Source organism: Quercus suber, unplaced genomic scaffold, assembly GCF_002906115.3.
Source record: "Quercus suber isolate HL8 unplaced genomic scaffold, Cork oak 2.0 scaffold_817, whole genome shotgun sequence".
Taxonomy (NCBI): domain Eukaryota; kingdom Viridiplantae; phylum Streptophyta; class Magnoliopsida; order Fagales; family Fagaceae; genus Quercus; species Quercus suber.
In genome coordinates, this window is record NW_027070247.1 from 80,152 (window position 1) to 98,955 (window position 18,804).

Sequence of the window (18,804 nt, forward strand, 5' to 3'; positions counted from 1 at the left end):
TCACTGTGTACAATAAAGACAATTAAATAGTGGCCTTGGGGGAATTTGTGGATCATCTCCTTCTTCATTGTCATGTAACCCATTCTTTATGGGTTTTAATGTTTCAGGGTTTCGGTATTCAGTGGGTATTTGGTGGGTCTTGCTTGGCTCTGTGGCGGAATTATTATTTTGTTGGAGTCATTGGCTTGGGAAACATAGTTCAGATATTTGAAATTTAATTCTAGGTTGTTTGATGTGGATTATTTGGACAGAACGTAATCGTCGTTCTTTTGAAGATTCTGAGAAATCGTTGGTTGAATTACAAGGCTTATTCTAGCATAGTCTTTTTTATTGGTCTCGGTGTTGGGGTTTTACAAATTGTTCTTTTCTAATACAGTTTTTTTCTTCTCTTAGTTTAGTCTCTCTCTTTGTTTTCTGTTTGTGCTTTGCTGTGTTCATCCTCATGAACGCATTGTATGTTTCTTTTTAATTTTTTCATCGCTAATAGTACTCATATTACCTATCAAAAAAAAAAAAAATAGTGGCCTAGGATCCATATCTGAAGCATTGTGAAATATATTTTAAAAAAAAACAAAACTATGGGCATTTTTGGTATACTAAATGAAATTTTCATTAGGAATGGTAATATGTATTACTAGGAATAGAAGATGATGTAATGAAATAATTATTACCGTTGATATATTTGGTTGTAAAATAGGAATAAAAGTCCAAATTTGTATTTATGAAGTATTTTATTTATACAATTATGTTTACACTTGATGTGGGAAATAATTATCTTGAAAAATGAATATTTTTTTTGTTAAGTTAAAAATTGAATATTTTGAAAGTTGGCTTTATTGTTTATTTTTCAAATCAATTTGGATATCAAAATTTAGAAAAAAATAAGTCGATTTTTTTCCCTCATCCTTGTGTGTGTGTGTGTGGGGGCTCTGTATGTTTGCTGGTATTGTGCAATATAGTTTTACTGAGGTTTATAACAGAAACTTTTAAAGAATTTTTACATCTTTTTTGTGATGTTTAAATGGTGGTTGATTTTAGATGCTTTGATTTTATCTGTGTTTGAGTTGGATGGTGTTTGTGCATTTCACATCTTAGTTGTCTTGGGAGAGTCACTCGTGGGCTGCCTGTCTCATGATGAAAATTTCATACATTTGGGTCATCAATTTTGAAGATTACTTTTAAGCTTACTCTATGCTCTTTATCCTCTCTCTTCTTCTTCTTCTTCTTTTTTTCTTCTTCTTTTTTTTTTTTTTTTTTTTTTTTAACTGAATCAAATATTTTCATCTCCACGCTCCTTCCCATCAATTGATTTACACTTTTATTCCACAGTTTTGAGCAATTTTGCATTAATTTTGCAAATGAAAAGCTGCAGCAACATTTCAATGAGGTGCGTAATGATCTTCTGAAACATGCTTTCACACACTTGCATATAGATTCAACTGGTTCCATAGGAGCTAGAGTATCTGATATTATGTTTTGCTAACTTCTTCTTCTTCTTCCTTTTTTTTTTTTTTTTTTTTTTTTTTTTTGTGTGCATTTGTTCCAGCATGTATTCAAGATGGAGCAGGAGGAGTATAGCAAAGAAAAAATCAATTGGAGCTACATTGAATTTATAGACAACCAAGATGTTTTAGATTTGATTGAGAAGGTTCTTGCTCATTCTGTCTGAAATATTTCATCAATTCAGGCTAATTTTTGTTGATTTCCTCCCATCTTTTGGAATATAGTATGATTTTGGATTTGTTTTGGATCTGGTTTTCTTGTTTAGCTTTGTATCATGTAGTCATATAAAATCTAAGGTTAGCATTTGATGCTGATTTGAAATGTTTGGCATTGTGAGACTCTTGTATAAACTCTTAAAGTGACCTTGCCAATTGTTTTTCATGTCATAAGAAAAAATTCTATAAAGTGGGACATTAGCTTTCAAAAATTATTTAAAACTGTATAAAGAATGTTTTCATATTGATTTATGTCATTTTTTCCTTTAAAAAAATTCTATTTTCTCACGAGCCTTATGGTATTTTACATCCATTTTGCAGAAACCAATTGGGATAATTGCGCTCTTGGATGAAGCTTGGTACAAATTGAGTTCTTCAATATAAATTGGTGCGTGTTGCTTTATAAATGATTTATTTTCATATTATTCTTATCCTGATTTTTTCATTTTTGCAGCATGTTCCCAAAATCAACACATGAAACATTTTCAATGAAGTTGTTTCAGAATTTTCAGGCCCATCCAAGATTGGAGAAGGCAAAATTTTCTGAAACAGATTTTACTGTTTCACATTATGCTGGAAAGGCATGTCATATGTCACGGTATTTTTTTGAATAGTATCTTGTGATATAAAGAATCTTAACAATGATTCACCCGCTATTTTTTCTGTAGGTCACTTATCACACAGATACCTTTTTAGATAAAAATCGTGATTATGTTGTGCTAGAACATTGCAATCTGTTGTCTTCTTCCAAATGCTCCTTCATTGCTGGTCTTTTCCCTTTACCACCAGAGGAATCTTCGAGGTCATCATATAAATTTTCCTCTGTGGCCTCAAGATTTAAGGTATTAAAATTTTGTATCTATGGTTTAACCCGTATTTGATATGGAAGAAAATGGAGATATTTGGGCTTTATCTACCCTCGTTTAGGTAGCTTTGGTTTTGAACAGGCGTCTTGGCACCTTTTCCGCTTTAATTTGTTCTATAATAAATCTGTTCAATACAAAAAATAAAAGTAAAAATCCAGCATTTGTTGGATTTAGTTGCTGAGGTGGCTTCATGATATGGATAAGTTTTTTCCTCTTTTTCCAAATTATGGAATAGTACTAAATTCCTTCCATCAATGTCTAATGTACCAGCCAATGTTTTTGTTGATTGAATGAATTTATATTATTTCTATTAGAATTATTAATACGTATTGGCAAATGAGATCACAATTCTTTGATGCTGTGAATCTTTCTTTTTGTGTTTCTAGCAACAACTTCAAGCGCTCATGGAAACTCTCAACTCAACAGAGCCTCATTACATACGTTGTGTAAAGCCGAACTCCTTGAATCAATCTCACAAGTTTGAAAATCTGAGTATCTTACACCAATTACGTTGTGGGGTCAGTAACATGAAACCTCTATGCTAGTTGTCCTGGAGTTTATTCTTATAGACATGCATGGACTACCCACACATGTTTTTCTTTTGGCATTCTTATCTTGTGTTTCTGCATCTTTTATTGATTAGATTTATCGCTTCCTTTTAGAAACTTGAGCTAATCACATGACTGACAATTGAATGTCAACTTTTTATTTATTTATTTATAAATTGAATTGAATTGAATGTTAACTTTAAACAAAATTATCACCATCACATGACATTGCCAGAAAGGTGGGTTCCCTAAAATATGTCAAGAATGCAGGTATTACTATGGGCTCAAGTATGAATTTGGCATAATTCTAATATAAAAAAAATCTTTGCTGTCTCTATCAATATGTTTGTCATATGGTTCCAATATGTTACAAGAGTAATATGATTACCTAATGCTGGTCTGACCTTGTTTGTTCCAGTAACACTTTCATCTATAACAATGGTTTTATATTGTGTAGGGTGTTTTAGAGGCTGTTCGAATAAGTCTGGCAGGTTATCCTACTCGAAGGACCTATTCAGAGTTTATAGATCGCTATGGTTTATTAGCTCTTGAACTTTTGGATGGATGGTGGGTTTACTAATGCTTCACTTATAGCTTCTCCATCTTAGAGCTTCCATAGTTAGCAAAACGCATGTACTATATTGAATAGTTGAATGCAACTTAAAAAAAAAAATCTGTTTTAGCTATAATTTTACTTGATATAATATATTGCTATAATTTTAGCTGATTGTTGCATTGCAACCCATGTATGCACCCTTGTATACTTGGTTACATCCTTTCCATTCTTTTCTTTAAAACTCTTACTTATATAAATACAATAAGAAACATAAAACATTCATTGAACGTTTTTTTTTGTATTATACTTGTACAAAAAACACCCATTTGATGAATCTTTAGTACTCTTATTGACATTATAAATTTTGATTGTGTCAATTTATATTCTTATATATGAAAAAGCAATTATCAATTTTTTTTTTATTATTTTTAATTTCACGTTTTACCTTTTCTATTAAGCATCAACATTTTATTTCTTTGATCTAGTAGATTTTTCTATAATTTGAATTATTAGATCTTAAAACCACCCACCCACCCACTTATTAGCTTTTAAATACACAAAAATAAACTATTTTAAATTTTAGTAATATGAGAAAATAAATAACTTTGTTATTTTGCTTGAAAATATGGTAAAAAATTTATGAGGTATATGGCATCACTTATTTAGTCTCCTAAAGTCGTCTGTTTTTTAGATTATCTTACAAAATACAAGAAAAAATATTTATACACATCTTACTAATTTGAATATAGTAAAAGAAATAATATTAACATTAAAAGTTTTTCAGTACCAAAATTTTCACACACATATGTAATATATCATTAAGTTATTTTATTTATGGTTTTTTTTTTTTTTATTCCATCTTTTATATAAAAAGTGTTTAAACATATTTTGAAAACCTTGAACCGGCTGAAAATGTTTGTATTCCCTATTTTATATATTCTGTCTTGTATATGACTATTGGGACTTCTTATTAGTATTTTCAATGAATCTCTATGCAGTTTTATTTGCTTTTGTATACTATTTTTATTTTTTATTTTGTTATTCTGGTACAAACTAGCAAATCTTTATTTTTATGTTATCCTTTCATTTCTCTCTCTTGCTGGTTTACTCTCCTTCTAAAAATATTTTTATCTGTTGACAGTTATGATGAAAAAGCTACGACGGAGAAAATTCTGCAAAAATTGAAGCTTGAAAATTTTCAGGTGGGCTTCCTCAAAGTTTAATATTGAAGCTGTTTCGGAAATGCTCTTGTCATGTACATGTGGTGCACCTGGTTAAATATAGCCAAATATCTGTTCTTTTCATTCGCAGTTGAGTAGAACCTAAGTCAAATTTCTGTTCATTTCTTTTGCAGTTGGGAAGGACAAAAGTATTTCTTAGGGCTGGTCAAATTGGCATTCTAGACTCCCGGCGGGCTGAGATTTTGGACAGTGCAACAAAGTGTGTTCAGCGTCAATTCCGAACATTTATAGCACGCAGAGATTTTCTTTCAACAAGGGCTGCTGCATCTGCTCTCCAAGCATGCTGCAGAGGTTCGGTTTACTTCCTCTAGTTTGATATTTTGATATGATTTATCTCTCTTTTACACACACACACACCAATTTTAAGTTTTTCCTAGGTGGCTTTTATACCTAGAAAATCTCCCCCTTTTTTTTTTTCCCCCCATTCCATAAACTAAAATAAAGGAAAAGAAAACCTTTTTAGCATGGGCTTCATCAGTATGTGGCAAGAGGTTGAAAGTGGAGCTATTAAATTTTGCCGTGAAAAGTGGCAAGGCTTGCAAACTTTGGTGGAACCCAAGATAGAATTCATGTTTTGGCCTCTTCCTTTCAAATATTGTGTTAGGTTTAAATTCTCCAAAGGGATTAAAGCTGCCCATTACCACTGTCACCAAGCCCCATACTGTGTCTTCATGCATATGATGACAGTGCACCCCTCCAGTTATTGTTACAGTCTGCACCATTTCTATCTCCAAAATGTTGAGTTTACCTTTAGTACCAAGTGACCATCATTTATGTTACACATCTTTTGGTTTTCACATCTAGTATTATTTGTAGATGAAGAGATTCCAAAGGGGCTTCTTACTTCCCAAACAGATTGTCCTACATTTTTGTTTAAACATTGATGTATCACGACTACACAAGAAAAGCACTTCAAATTGTTTATTTATTTATTTCCAGAGATAGCTTAGAACCAATAGTTCATTATCAAATGAATTTTTTGAATGTGTTCTGGTACTCCATCCTAGAGTTATCACTATTTATCAAATATGTTTCTGTCTAATCAAACACTATTGGATTACGTGACAGATGGGTGAAGAAAAGATAGCATTTTCTAGGTGAAACAAAAAGTTGATTCATGTAACTATTGAAAGGTTTCCCGTTCCTTTGGAAATATATTTTCCCCATGTATGTGGATTGTGTGGAACCGAATTCACTAGGAAGTAGAGTTGGGGAAAAGCCTCTTCCTTCTAGATTCATTGGGTGGGGTGGAGTGAAATGCTTTATATAGTGTTCTTGCTTTTTCTCTTTTAATAAAATTTTTCTTACCCATCAAAAAAAAAAAAAAAATGCTTTACATAGTGTCACATAAGCATTCTGAGAATTTTTTTTTTTTTTTTTTGTTGTTGTTGTTGTTGTTTTGTTTCAGTCCTAATGTCTTATATTTGTGCAGGATGCCTCGCTCGAGAGGTGTATGCTGCAAAACGGGAGACAGCAGCTGCTGTTTCAATACAGAAATATGTGCGCAGGTGGTTATTAAGATGTGCTTATATGAAACTATGTTCAGTTGCTATTTTTGTACAGTCCAACGTTCGTGGTTTCATAATCCGTCAACGATTTTTGCAAGGGAAGAAACATAAAGCTGCAACTCTAATTCAGGTAAACCTAAAATGGAGATGTAGATCTTTCCTGTGGTAGAATTTTCCATTCATGAATTGGGATATCCTTTTATATATATATATATATATATATATAATAAATAAAAGTTTATCTTACCTAATTATGATATTTTTTGTTTACTCCCTTACCACTGTATTTGTTGCTATGAATAGTTTAATTTTAAAAAATAAAATAAAATTCTGTTTTACCTAGTTATTATAATTGTCATTAAAGCTTCCTTCACCACTATATTGATAGTTATGAATTGTTTGATTCTAAAAGATTACCACTTCTGCTCCATCATATTTGGTGTTTTTAATTCTGTTCCATTATTTTGCTAATTTACATTTTTAACCCCATAGTTTAGAGGTGGTTTCAAATTAAACCCCACACTTTTAGAAGTCTCAAAAATAGTTGTCAAAACGTGATTCGATTTTTGATTTTTCCATATCGTGTATCTTATCTTAAGATACAAACACCTAATAAAATTCATTGTAAAAGTTATAGATATACATATGTAAAAGCTATATTTGTTATAAATGCGGTTTCATATGATAAGTTGTTGTGCATCGTATGATTCATGATCATGGTTGATATGTATCTATGATGTGTTACTTTTTTCACTTGATACAGTATGGATATGTTTCTTTTTTCACTTGATACAATACAAATCATGAATTGTACTTGGTCTCAAATTAAACCCTATACTTTCAAAAACGTTTTAATTTTTATCATGGAAGTTAAAAAAAATCCATTCTGTAAATCCATTGAGGGGAAATGCTTAAACAAAGTGATGCCATGTGGCTTTGAGTGAAATATTATTTATATGTATAAGGTACATGTGATTTGTAGTAAACTTCGACTATTTCTGGAAAACTTGTCTTTATATTGTTTTTCCATCTCTAATATGTACATAATTGTACGTTTGTCTTCTAAATTTGAGGCTGTGTTCTGTTTGGACATGTAATATTTATTTTAAGGCTCACTGGAGGATGCACAAGGTTCGCATGGTATTCCGACATCGTCAAACTTCTATCATAGCAATACAATGTCTTTGGAGGCAAAAACTGGCAAAAAGAGAGCTCCGGAGGCGCAAACAAGTGAGAAAAAATTGTGCTATTGATTATGGAGTGATGGCATACATCAAATGTTCTTTGTCATGAGCATTTTGTTCATTCACTTTTTGCAGGAGGCTAATGAAGCTGGTGCCTTACGTTTAGCTAAAAGTAAACTTGAGAAGCAGTTAGAAGACCTCACGTGGAGGTTGCAGCTTGAAAAAAGACTGCGGGTAGCGCTTTTTATTTCAGTAGTTTTATTTTGGATGAGTTATTTATTGATTTCTATTAAAAGCATTTGGAAAGTCTGTATCAGGAAACTCCTGTTGCTGTTCTGCTGGTGTCAAATGTATGTTGGTGCTTCAACAGTGACACTTGTTTAAGTATTAGGAAATGACCTCTTGGTTGGGGTTTTCCTAACATACATTGGATATGCAAATTTCATTGTTTAATGTTATGTTAAGTATTAAATAATATAGCTAGCTAATTAATATTGTCTTGGCTCAGGAATAGAAAAAAAAAAGAGGCAATGTCATAGCTTATTGTTATAGACACATGGTTTTCTAAATTGGAAAACAGAGCCTTAATTCTAGGGTTAGCCAATTATAATTTTTTTGGAACAATTGGTAATTTATCATTGGAGCCTTAATTCCTAATTGGAAAACAGAGCCTTATTTCTAGTTGGAGCCTTAATTCCTAATAGCTTAAGATTTTGGGACAATTGGGAATTTATCATGATATTAGAGCAAGAGATCTTGAGTTTGATTCCTGTCTCCTCTCTACCTTCCATTTATAGTGTTAAAAATCTCATGTATTGGGCCCTACTTATTAAGTGGAAGTATAGGCTCACATGTGAAAGGGAATGTTGGAATTATGGTTAAATGATTAAAATCACCAATTTCTTAATAGTTTAGGCTTTTAAGATAATGGGTAGTTTATCAAACTTGATCGTAGTACCTTTGATGTAGTACCTTTGATGAGTACCTTTGAGGCACAGTACACAAGTATACAGGAAGCTGTATTAAAAAATGAAAAACATACAACTTAATCCCAAAGCTTGATAATCTAAAAGTATTCTCTTTTCAATACATGGTAAACAGTGAGAGAGTTTGAATTTGAACATCTCCATTATCAAAAAGTTCACTATTTAGGTTTTTATTCACTTGTATTCCATTTTATTTGAAATAACTTCTGTTCTTTATCATGTTTGAACATCAAAGTAAAAATGATCATTTTATGTCGTTATCCTCATGTGGCTGGTTAGAAGTTGGATCCTTACCAGGAGTATTCTGGAATGCAGGTTTCTCATGATGAGTCTAAGTCAGGGGAAATGTCAAAACTTCAAAAAGCATTGGAATCATTGAAACTTGAACTAGATGCAGCTAAGTTGACAACAATTAATGAGTGCAACAAAAATGCAGTGCTGCAGAATCAACTGGAATTGTTGGAGAAAGGGAAATCTGCTTTGGAAAGAGAGATCATTGGAATGGCAGAGCTGAGAAAGGAAAATGCATTTTTAAAGGTGGGTCTTGTATTTTTGATTGATTTCTTCCACTCAAGTTACTTTAGTGGGTTCCATTTTTTTAGACCAGTTTTTTGCATTAGTTTGTCCTCTGAAATATCACATATTGAGACTAAGGTGATCTTGCTTGAACTATTTAAATTCTTTAGAGATATGTATAAAAAGTCTTGGCATAAGTTGATGGTTTAAACTGTATTTCCTAATATTTATCCCCATAGGATGTGATCCAGGCATGAAGTTGGAGTCAGTTAATAAAAAGTCTGGGCAAAATTTTTTTTTTAATATTTTATTTTATTATTTTTAAATTTCTATTTACTTTCATGTTTTGACTATTGACTTGTTTAGCAAGAAAATACTAATGATTTAGTTGAGGTTAAAGAGTTATGACTGAGGATAATTGAATTTATTGATTACTTAAACCAAAATCGGTCACCTTTGAAAATGGCATCAAAATGTCCATTTAACTCATCCTTATATTGGAAAGTGATGGAAACCGTCATTTGTTTACATTATTGAACTTTGTTTAGGAGTTGAGATACAATCCAAAAGTGAACTGCTAACAAACAATCAGCTCTTTTCTATTAGCTCCCGCAGCAGTAAATAATGGATTAAAAACATTTTCACTAAATGTTACTGGAGGCATTTTGAGGGTTTTGAAGGTCAAAATCAGTTAGGGGATAATGCCTTTTTCTTGATTTGCCTAAAGCTAAATTATCGGATGAAGAATTAGTAATGAAATGGGAATCCACTTTTGTGGTAATTTTAGTATTGACCGGAAGACAAAGAGTTTATGAAATGGGGATAACTGAAGAACTTTTGTAAGATGTGGTGTCTGAAAATTGCATGTTTGTTTTGTGACAGAATTCTTTGGATACCTTGGAAAAGAAGAACTTAGCTCTGGAGCTTGAACTTGTAAAGGCTCAGAAGGATAGTACTGATAGCATGGAGAAGTTGCAGGAAGTTGAAAACATGTGTTCTCAGCTTCAACAGAATGTTAAAAGGTTGTTTTTTTATTTTTTATTTATTTTTTTATTTAATGAAAGTAGTTTAAATATTGTTTTTCGCAAATTCAATTTCAAATTTTATTGTGCTTGATGAAATGTCCCTTTTTCATTTTTGTAAAATTTGAATTTTAAATGGAAATTTTGTTAGCTTGTTCTGTGGTATTTATATCATTTTCTTGTAAAGACTTCTGAGATCAAAGTTAACTACTTTTTCCCTCCATGTTTATTCAGTTTCTACATGTGGATTTTTTTTATGCTGGCTAATTTATTTGTGTAATCGTAGTCTTGAGGAGAAGCTCTCCGTTTTAGAGGATGAGAATCATGTTCTGCGTCAAAAAACTTTGAGCTTGACTCCAAACCGCAATCATCCTGGCTTTGCTAAGGCATTGTCAGAGGTAAGCTTTGCTTTTGTACATGTTGAGAAGCATATATGCAGACATACTGTTTGTTTGGGTTTACTTGGTTCAATGTTGTATCTTTTGTTTTGAATTTTCTGTTCTGACATACATAAGTTTTATTTGAGCTTTCCTGTTAATATAATGAGTAGTGTTTATTTGTTTATAGCTATGTACTATTTGAGTAAAACTGTTGTTTCTTAATGGGACAGAAATACTCTGGTGCACTTGTTCTTCCCCAAATTGACCAGAAGCCTGTATTTGTAAGATATCATCGATATGAGTTCTTCTGTAAAACATGAGCTGCATCACATCATGTTGGTTTTTATTGTTTTGATATCCATCTTGTTTGGTGCAGGAATCACCCACGCCTACAAAGCTAATTTCACCTTTTGCACATAGTTTCTCAGAATCACGTCAATCAAAATTAACTGTGGAGAGGCACCAGGTTTTCTCTCTTGTTCTTCCTATAGCCTTCAACTCACTGTGATAGTCGGACTGATAGTAAATATAGCAGTCCAAAGTGATTAGCATGTTAATGTTATTTTTCACTCATAGGACTCAAATTTCATATGTGAATCATGTGATTTACAGGATAATTATGAATTTCTCTCGAGGTGTATCAAAGAAGATTTGGGGTTTAAAGATGGTAAACCACTGGCAGCTTGTATCATATATAAATGTCTTCTTCACTGGCATGCTTTTGAGTCTGAGCGGACAGCAATCTTCAACTTCATAATTGAGGGAATTAATGATGTTCTGAAGGTGGCTTTATCTACCCCCTTTTTTTTTCCTTTTCTAATGTAATAATCAAATCTGTATCGATGTTGACGTAATTGATATTATGTTATATATATATATATATATATATGGTACTTTAGAATTTCTGTAGATCCTGAATCATGATTATGATTCATTTTGTGTATTAGCTTCTAAAGATATGTAAACTTTGGTATCAAACTTGTTTCAGGTTGGGGATGAGAACGTTACTTTGCCATATTGGCTGTCAAATGCGTCTGCACTTTTATGCCTCCTGCAGAGGAATTTAAGATCCAATGGTTTTTTGACTACAATAAATCAGCGTTCTGCCGGGGCTTCTGGGTTAATTAGCAGGGTTGGGCAAGTGAGTCTATGTCGAGTAACCTGACCTAATTGCATATTAGCAAGGTTGCATTAATTTATTTATTTTAGAATTAATATAAGTACATATTTCTATAGTACATATTCTCTATTGTATCTTTAATGTGTTTATTATCCTATAAGAATCATAATATGTAAATATTTTTAGATTTACCTAGAATTCTTGGGATTTAGCATATATGTCTTTATACAAGTGCATTTAATTTTTAGTTACATGTCAACACTCACTTTGGTTGGTGTGGAGTGGGTAATTAGTGGGAGAGTGAGGGAGATGGATTTGCTCTTCTGTCATTTCACTTTTGTAGTTACATTTCCTTAGATTTTTTTTCCATGTCAGTGCTAAAGAAAAGGTGGGGGAGGGGGGTGCTGAGATGTGTAACGACTAGGAAATTGTTGATATTGAAAGTTGTACTGGGTAGTGGTTACCTTGTTAGGCTTCAGGAACTACACATTGCTAATGGCTTAGATTTGTCTTATTTGAGGGAGATGCTGTAACGACCGCCTCAATTATGTAGATATTGTCCACTTTGGGGCTCATATCTCTCAGTCTTGTTCTCCCCCAAAGCACATAGCAGTGGGGGAAAAGGCCTTAAATACACATTTAAAGGGAGGTCACTCCTTATAAGCACATCCTCATGTGCTTCTCTAGGTGATGTGAGATTCCATGGATTGTAAGCCCTTCTTTTGAGTCTTTACAATCCACCCCCCTTTTGAGCACATGCATCCTTGCGCGTGGAGCCCACACTTTCGGCTAGGGCATGGCTATAATTCCATCTGTAATGACCCCGCCCAAACTGTGTAGATATTGTTTGCTTTAAGGCCCATACCCCTCATGGTTATGTTCTCCCCCAAAGCACACAGTAGTGGGGGAAAGGACCTCGACACATTAAAGGGAGGTCACTCCTTATAAACACATTCCCATGTGCTTCCCTAGGGGACGTGGGATTCCATGGATTGCAAGCCTCTCTGTTGGGTTTCTACAGGTGCTGAGATGTGTAATGACTAGGAAAGAGTTGATATTGAAAGTTGTACTGGGTAGTGGTTACCTTGTTATGCTTCAGGAACTACACATTGCTAGTGGCTTAGATTTGTCTTATTTGTAATTTTTCTAGTTAAATTGGTATGTGCCGTCAGTCTAATATTCTAAAACTAAAACTTTTGATGCAGCCGGTGCAAAACCCATGGTTTTATGATGTACCATTATGTAATCTCATTATTTTATTAAATTATTTAATAGCTTGCATTTCTATCATTGATGAATTTGGTTTGTGATTCATTTATATCGTTTTTGTATGGAGTGACATGTTATTTCTTGTATGTTGAATGGCATACTTTGTGAGGCTTAAAGATTTGTATATTTTTCTACCATTAGTTTAGCAAGTTGTGCACTTTTAACTGTGAACTTCTGCAAGGTTTTTATTTTTATTTTTATTTTTAATGCCTTAAACTTGTTTTTGCAAAAGATGTGTGGCTCTGCTTCTTAGTTTCTCTTTACTTTTTGTACATGTTGAATAATTTCGTATGAGATCAATGATTGTAGTTTGTTTCCCTTGTCAGGGACTGAAATCTCCTTTCAAATATATTGGAGGATTTGATAATGGCATTTCACACGTAGAAGCAAGATATCCAGCTATACTATTCAAACAACAGTTAACTGCTTGTGTGGAGAAAATTTTTGGTTTGATTCGTGACAATTTGAAGAAAGAATTATCTCCGTTGTTGAGCTTATGCATTCAGGTAATTTTCTCTTTTAGTCAGACGTGATATACAACAATATATGCCAAAATCTATCAGTCATGTCAACCGTGATGAATTTCTTTGCCAATGAGCTTTAGCTCACATGACACTTTCTTCATGCAGGGTGAGGTTGTAGGTTCAAAATCTGTTGGGTGTATCTGTTACTTTTCAATTAAAAAATGACAGATGAATTTCTTTTTTATTATTATTCCCTTTTCTGATTGCAAGCTTTGGTTGCTTAATACATAATCTCAGTGACAGTTTCAATGCATGTGCAAATTGTGTTCAAAATAATGGTCTAAAATGTCTGTCACTTGTTGTTGTCCTGATGTATAGGTTACTTGATCTGCTTAGCTAACTTATCTACAGAATTTTCTGGTTAAATGATGGATTTGCAAAGCACCTTAAATGAGGGAGATACAGCCTGAGCTTATGTTTTTTTATTTGTGATCCTGGTAGCAAAGATTCACAGTGCACCGACTCTAATATTTTACTTGAAATGTACTGCATAGTTGATTGGCCATTAGTTGTTGCCAATGAACACCATTTTACATATGCACCAAGGTGAGAATTGTGGCAGATATCCCTTGAATAAACATATAAATTTGCTTAAGGCTAAAATTGGGTGGGGTAAATTATAATGGCTTAAAGTCTGAGGCAGCAATCCCACTAAATCCGCATAATCTTACATTTAGTACCACAATACTTTTCCAATAGATGATGACTTTTAAATATAAGTTGAAATGGGCGGTTCCAGAAGTCTGAACTTTGGATGAGAAACCATTAACTAAAGTAATACTTTGAGGTGTAGCCAAGAGCCTTATAGCTCAATTGACACTTCCTAGTGCTTCTAAAGGAGCTGTCTAGGGTTCAAATCCCCCATTCCTAACTATTGAATTATTACCAAAAAAAAAAAAAAAAAAAAAAACCTCTGAGGTGATGTAATAATATGGTACTTAGAGATGAATTGATGCACCACCTATCATTTGCACAGTAGCACCAAACATTTTTTTTTTGATAAGTTAGTAGCACCAAACTTGATGACCCATGAATTGAAAGTAAAGGATAAATGACAATAGGATGCAGTACTTATATGGGCTAGAGTGGTTGTGGAGGAGGAAGTTGCTCACTTGTGATGGGCTAGGAGTTGAGCTTACTCATCATTGGTATGGGAATCATCTCTGTTCCTAGACGATAGTGGAAAGGGTGGATTGCCCTGATGTTGGGAACTTAGGATGGAGTCATCCTATGTGAGGACCTAATGGGCAGACCGCAGACCTGCGTGGTTTGCCATGGAGATGGCAAAAGCAATCAACTGTATGATTGTTGCAGTCACTGTGCATTTGTTTATTAGGTTCTTGGTTTCCAGAGTATCCATTACCTCTTGAATCTTGTCCACCATGGCCTCTATGGCCACCTCCATTATTTTACCCTCCTTGTGAGCCGCTTGGACTATTACACCTGTAGAGGGTTTGCCATGGCAATGCCAAAAGTAATCTACTGTATGATTGTTGCGGTCACTGTGCATTTGTTTATTAGGTTCTTGGTTTCCAGAGTGTCCATTACCTCTTGAATCTTGTCCACCACGGGCTCTATGGCCACCTCAATTATTTTTCCCCTTGTGAGCTGCTAGGACTGTTACACAAGGCAATAAGTGCAGAACGCTCACTAGGACCGGTGATCATATCAAAAAGGGTAGAGCGTTGAAGTTGGGAATAAACCTCATGGAGAGAAGGAAGATCAGAGCTATACAAGATCTGGGCACAGACTATAGCAGTATAGCTCATACTCAGATGTCAAACCACTAATTTCAGATTTTACTTATCAAAATAAAAATATTGGTCATGAGTGGTTGATACATGTTTCTCTTAAGTAAGTATGGAAGGCTTTGTAACAGTGTTGTGTGGGCTGCGTTTCCTAATTGTAATATGTGGGAGGAATGAAGTAGTCACATTTTAGTTGAGAGATCTGTAATTTAACTCAAATCTATCTTTTGTGTTCTCTATTTGAATCTAGAAAGCACGTGTGTGTTGATTGGGTCGGTCTGATGTCCGTGACCCCTTTTTTTTATCAGTCCAATATGGGCTGAAATAAGTGTTAAAAAAAAAGGTAAAATATTGTCAAAACACACTGTTATATGAAAAAATGTGAATTTTTTTTGTCAAAATATGTTTCCTCTTGGTATATGTTTACCATTATATGAAAAAATATGCTTAACAATATATAGAAAATAAAAATAAAAATATATTTAATAATTTATTAATAAATGTATCCCGCCGCACCCGAACCCGAATCCGCACCTGTGCTTCCTAGATTTGAATGTTGCACCATGATCAATGGTGTTTCTTGTATTTTGTTAAATGATTGTATGGATCATTTGATTTAATTTTTAGGAAGCTCTCTTTATAGAGCTCCCTTTCTTCTTTATAAAATTCCTTGTTACTTATAATAAAAGTTGGGTAATTTATGGAAAAATCTTCTTATCAACGTATCAAGCTTAGTTTCGTTAAAGCTTAGTGTTTAATCTTTATTGTATGTATCGTTATAATCATTGATCTTACTTGGCTTTGCTCTTTTGTTTTGATTATGAGAATTTGTCAGCAAAATCTTGTGTCTTTAGTTACGTCTTATATATAATTTTTTTGTGATTATTGGTAAGGCACCCAAAGCTGCAAGAGTACATGCTGGAAAATCATCTAGATCACCTGGAGGTGTTCCTCAGCAATTGCCTAATAGTCAGTGGGACAATATCATTAAATTTTTGGATTCTCTTATGAGTCAATTACGCAGTAATCATGTATGTGCAAAGCAACATTGTTTTTTACCAGTATTGTGTTTAATATTTTTGCCTGATCTTCATTGTTTGTATTTATATGTACCATTTGTGAAACATATGCAACATCTGGGAGCATGATTTTATTTTAAATTGCTGGGGGACAATTTCCATAAATTTATTGTATCTCTTCATGTTTCTAGTAAGTCTTAGCACAACATTGGTGTTCTACAAAGCTCATATGATTGGAAATGGGTATTGTAAATTCAAACCAGATGTTTTGTGGTGTACTATGTGATTGGTGAGATTATATAATGCAGTTTATTACAGCATTATGAAGTCTGGACATTAACTTAAGACATGGGAATGGTACTGCACAGACATGCTGGCGCAGAAAACTTAGAGAAAAATTAGGAGACAACAGTGGGAAGTAGAAAATATTGTTTAACAAATCCATAGCCATAATACATATGTTAGACATTAGGTTTAATTCATATATAATTTTGTGGAAAAAAAAAAGTCAATATTATGCATGTATGCATCTTATGCCTTGTATGCCTCATCCCAAATTAAACCTTTGTTTTCACTTATTCTAATTTAGAATGTGAAAATGATAGTTTTTAGGACAACTTTTCATTTTAAAAATTACAATGCTAGAGTGGTAGTAATTTAATATGGCAGTTTGTCTGCTGCATGTTGGAGTCATGCTGGGGAAGTGCCCAAAATTATATTAAGATATTAAAATTTTTGACAGATGATTTTAGGTTTTGAAGGAGGTCCTAAAAAGTTAGTTTAAAAAAGTCATAATTGTACACCATCTGTGAACTTAGTGCGCTGTCTCTTTTTCTGATGTAAGTAGTGCTCACTCAGGTACCCTCCTTTTTCATACGTAAGCTAATCACCCAGGTTTTTTCTTTCATCAATATCTCACTTTTCAACAGGTAATTGTTAGTGTTCTCTATTTCATCATCAAACAATTAATAAGTTTTTGTGTTGAGAAATTTTTAGTTTTATTTATTTATTCTTTTGTTTTGGGTAGTCTTCTGCTGCGACGTGAATGTTGCACATTTTCAAATGGGGAATATGTGAAATCTGGCCTAGCAGAATTGGAGAAATGGATAGTCAGTGCTACAGATGAGGTAACTAAAATCTCTATTACAAGTTTATTGTTACAGTGTTTGAATTCTATGCTTTTAGGTCCTGAGTCTTTTCAAACTGTAGTTTGCAGGAACCTCTTGGCATGAGCTAAATTATATTAGACAGGCTGTTGGATTTCTGGTATAAGACATAACTATTTTTGTTGGAATTTTTTAAAGCTGTTATTTATAGGAATTACACTAAATGCTTTGCTGCAATTTATGTAGGTAATACACCAGAAGAGGAAAAAATCTTTGGACGAGATAAGACAGGATCTTTGTCCGGTATTATCTTTGCATATTGCTCATCTAATTATTTAAATTTATTTTTGGTCTTGTAATCTGTTTTCTATTATAAATTAATTTATTGATATTGTGATCCTTGGGCAGGCATTAACTGTTAGGCAAATCTATCGAATAAGTACCATGTACTGGGATGACAAATATGGTACTCAGAGCGTGTCAAATGAGGCAAGTTGCATTTTTCAGTTCTAGTTCGGTAAACTTTTGTTATGTTATCCCATATGTTTAAATCTTATTGGGTTAGCAGGTGGTCGCTCAAATGAGGGAGAATGTGGACAAGGACAATCAGAATTTGACCTCCAACTCCTTCTTGTTGGATGATGATCTGAGGTAATCTGCTTGCCCCTCTCAATTATTTGGGAAATTCTGTATACAGAATAATAATGGACAAGAATAAATTAGTAAGTGGAATTGCTTGCTTTTTTACAACTTCTATTTATTCAAGTTTAATGTTTATCATTTTTTTAATGGTTGTGGTTTCCATAACTTTTGTGCCCATATCTTTATTTATTTTTCTTAATTCTTCTCTTTGCAGCATTCCATTCTCTACAGAAGACATAGATATCGCAATTCCTGCTATTGATACATCAGATATTGAACTTCCAACATTCTTGTCTGAGTATCCTTGTGCACAGTTTCTCCTCCAGCATCAAAATTAAACAGTCTGCTGGCTTCAAAGTTGCAAGAATTGATGTTTATGCATTCAGTTTAGCCTGGCTTAGCCATACCCCAGGCTGTAGTGATTAGTGCTTTAAATATAGGATACAGAGGTTTCCTTCCTACTCAAGGAAATCTGAGTAGTCATTGGAATTGCTGAATTGTGTCGGCAAAAGTGATTCTTGGGGATTGATTAGTACCCTTCCCCATTACCTTTTGATTTGGCCCGCAATGCATGATTGTGGGATTAGGTGACAGTTCTCTTAGCTTACTGCTGCTTTTTTCTTGAAGCTTATTTTTAAGTTTGTATATATATATATATATATAGATATTTTACAACCGAATTGTGTCATTTTGTATTCTAGTTCGTTCTATAGGTTTTTTTTTTTTTTTTTGTTTTTTTTGTTTTTTTTTTTTTGTTTTGTGTATATTAATTTAAGAAAAGAAAAAACGAGATCCATTTATTGTTGTAAATATGTACTTTATTCCATCGATTAAGAATGGGCATTCACTTT

At 33.2% G+C, this 18,804-nt stretch overlaps 1 protein-coding gene across 2 annotated transcripts in view; it reads left to right on the top strand.

Annotated features, from left to right (window-relative positions):
- The window catches only part of LOC112026236 (myosin-15), a 37,209-nt gene extending 18,405 nt beyond the window's left edge, over positions 1-18,804 (top strand). For both annotated transcript variants that reach the window (XM_024058920.2, XM_024058921.2), the window contains 28 exons: positions 1,330-1,387; positions 1,547-1,648; positions 2,040-2,077; positions 2,173-2,299; positions 2,387-2,560; positions 2,971-3,102; positions 3,590-3,699; positions 4,830-4,890; positions 5,043-5,220; positions 6,362-6,567; positions 7,548-7,667; positions 7,757-7,855; positions 8,923-9,144; positions 10,006-10,145; positions 10,432-10,543; positions 10,756-10,806; positions 10,902-10,991; positions 11,138-11,308; positions 11,514-11,666; positions 13,241-13,420; positions 16,080-16,217; positions 17,064-17,134; positions 17,233-17,332; positions 17,415-17,471; positions 17,558-17,614; positions 17,720-17,800; positions 17,880-17,962; positions 18,168-18,804. In XM_024058920.2, coding sequence (XP_023914688.1) covers positions 1,330-1,387; positions 1,547-1,648; positions 2,040-2,077; positions 2,173-2,299; positions 2,387-2,560; positions 2,971-3,102; positions 3,590-3,699; positions 4,830-4,890; positions 5,043-5,220; positions 6,362-6,567; positions 7,548-7,667; positions 7,757-7,855; positions 8,923-9,144; positions 10,006-10,145; positions 10,432-10,543; positions 10,756-10,806; positions 10,902-10,991; positions 11,138-11,308; positions 11,514-11,666; positions 13,241-13,420; positions 16,080-16,217; positions 17,064-17,134; positions 17,233-17,332; positions 17,415-17,471; positions 17,558-17,614; positions 17,720-17,800; positions 17,880-17,962; positions 18,168-18,291 — 3,235 coding nt within the window. In that variant the 3' untranslated portion in view covers positions 18,292-18,804. The remainder of the gene's footprint in view (positions 1-1,329; positions 1,388-1,546; positions 1,649-2,039; positions 2,078-2,172; positions 2,300-2,386; positions 2,561-2,970; positions 3,103-3,589; positions 3,700-4,829; positions 4,891-5,042; positions 5,221-6,361; positions 6,568-7,547; positions 7,668-7,756; positions 7,856-8,922; positions 9,145-10,005; positions 10,146-10,431; positions 10,544-10,755; positions 10,807-10,901; positions 10,992-11,137; positions 11,309-11,513; positions 11,667-13,240; positions 13,421-16,079; positions 16,218-17,063; positions 17,135-17,232; positions 17,333-17,414; positions 17,472-17,557; positions 17,615-17,719; positions 17,801-17,879; positions 17,963-18,167) is intronic.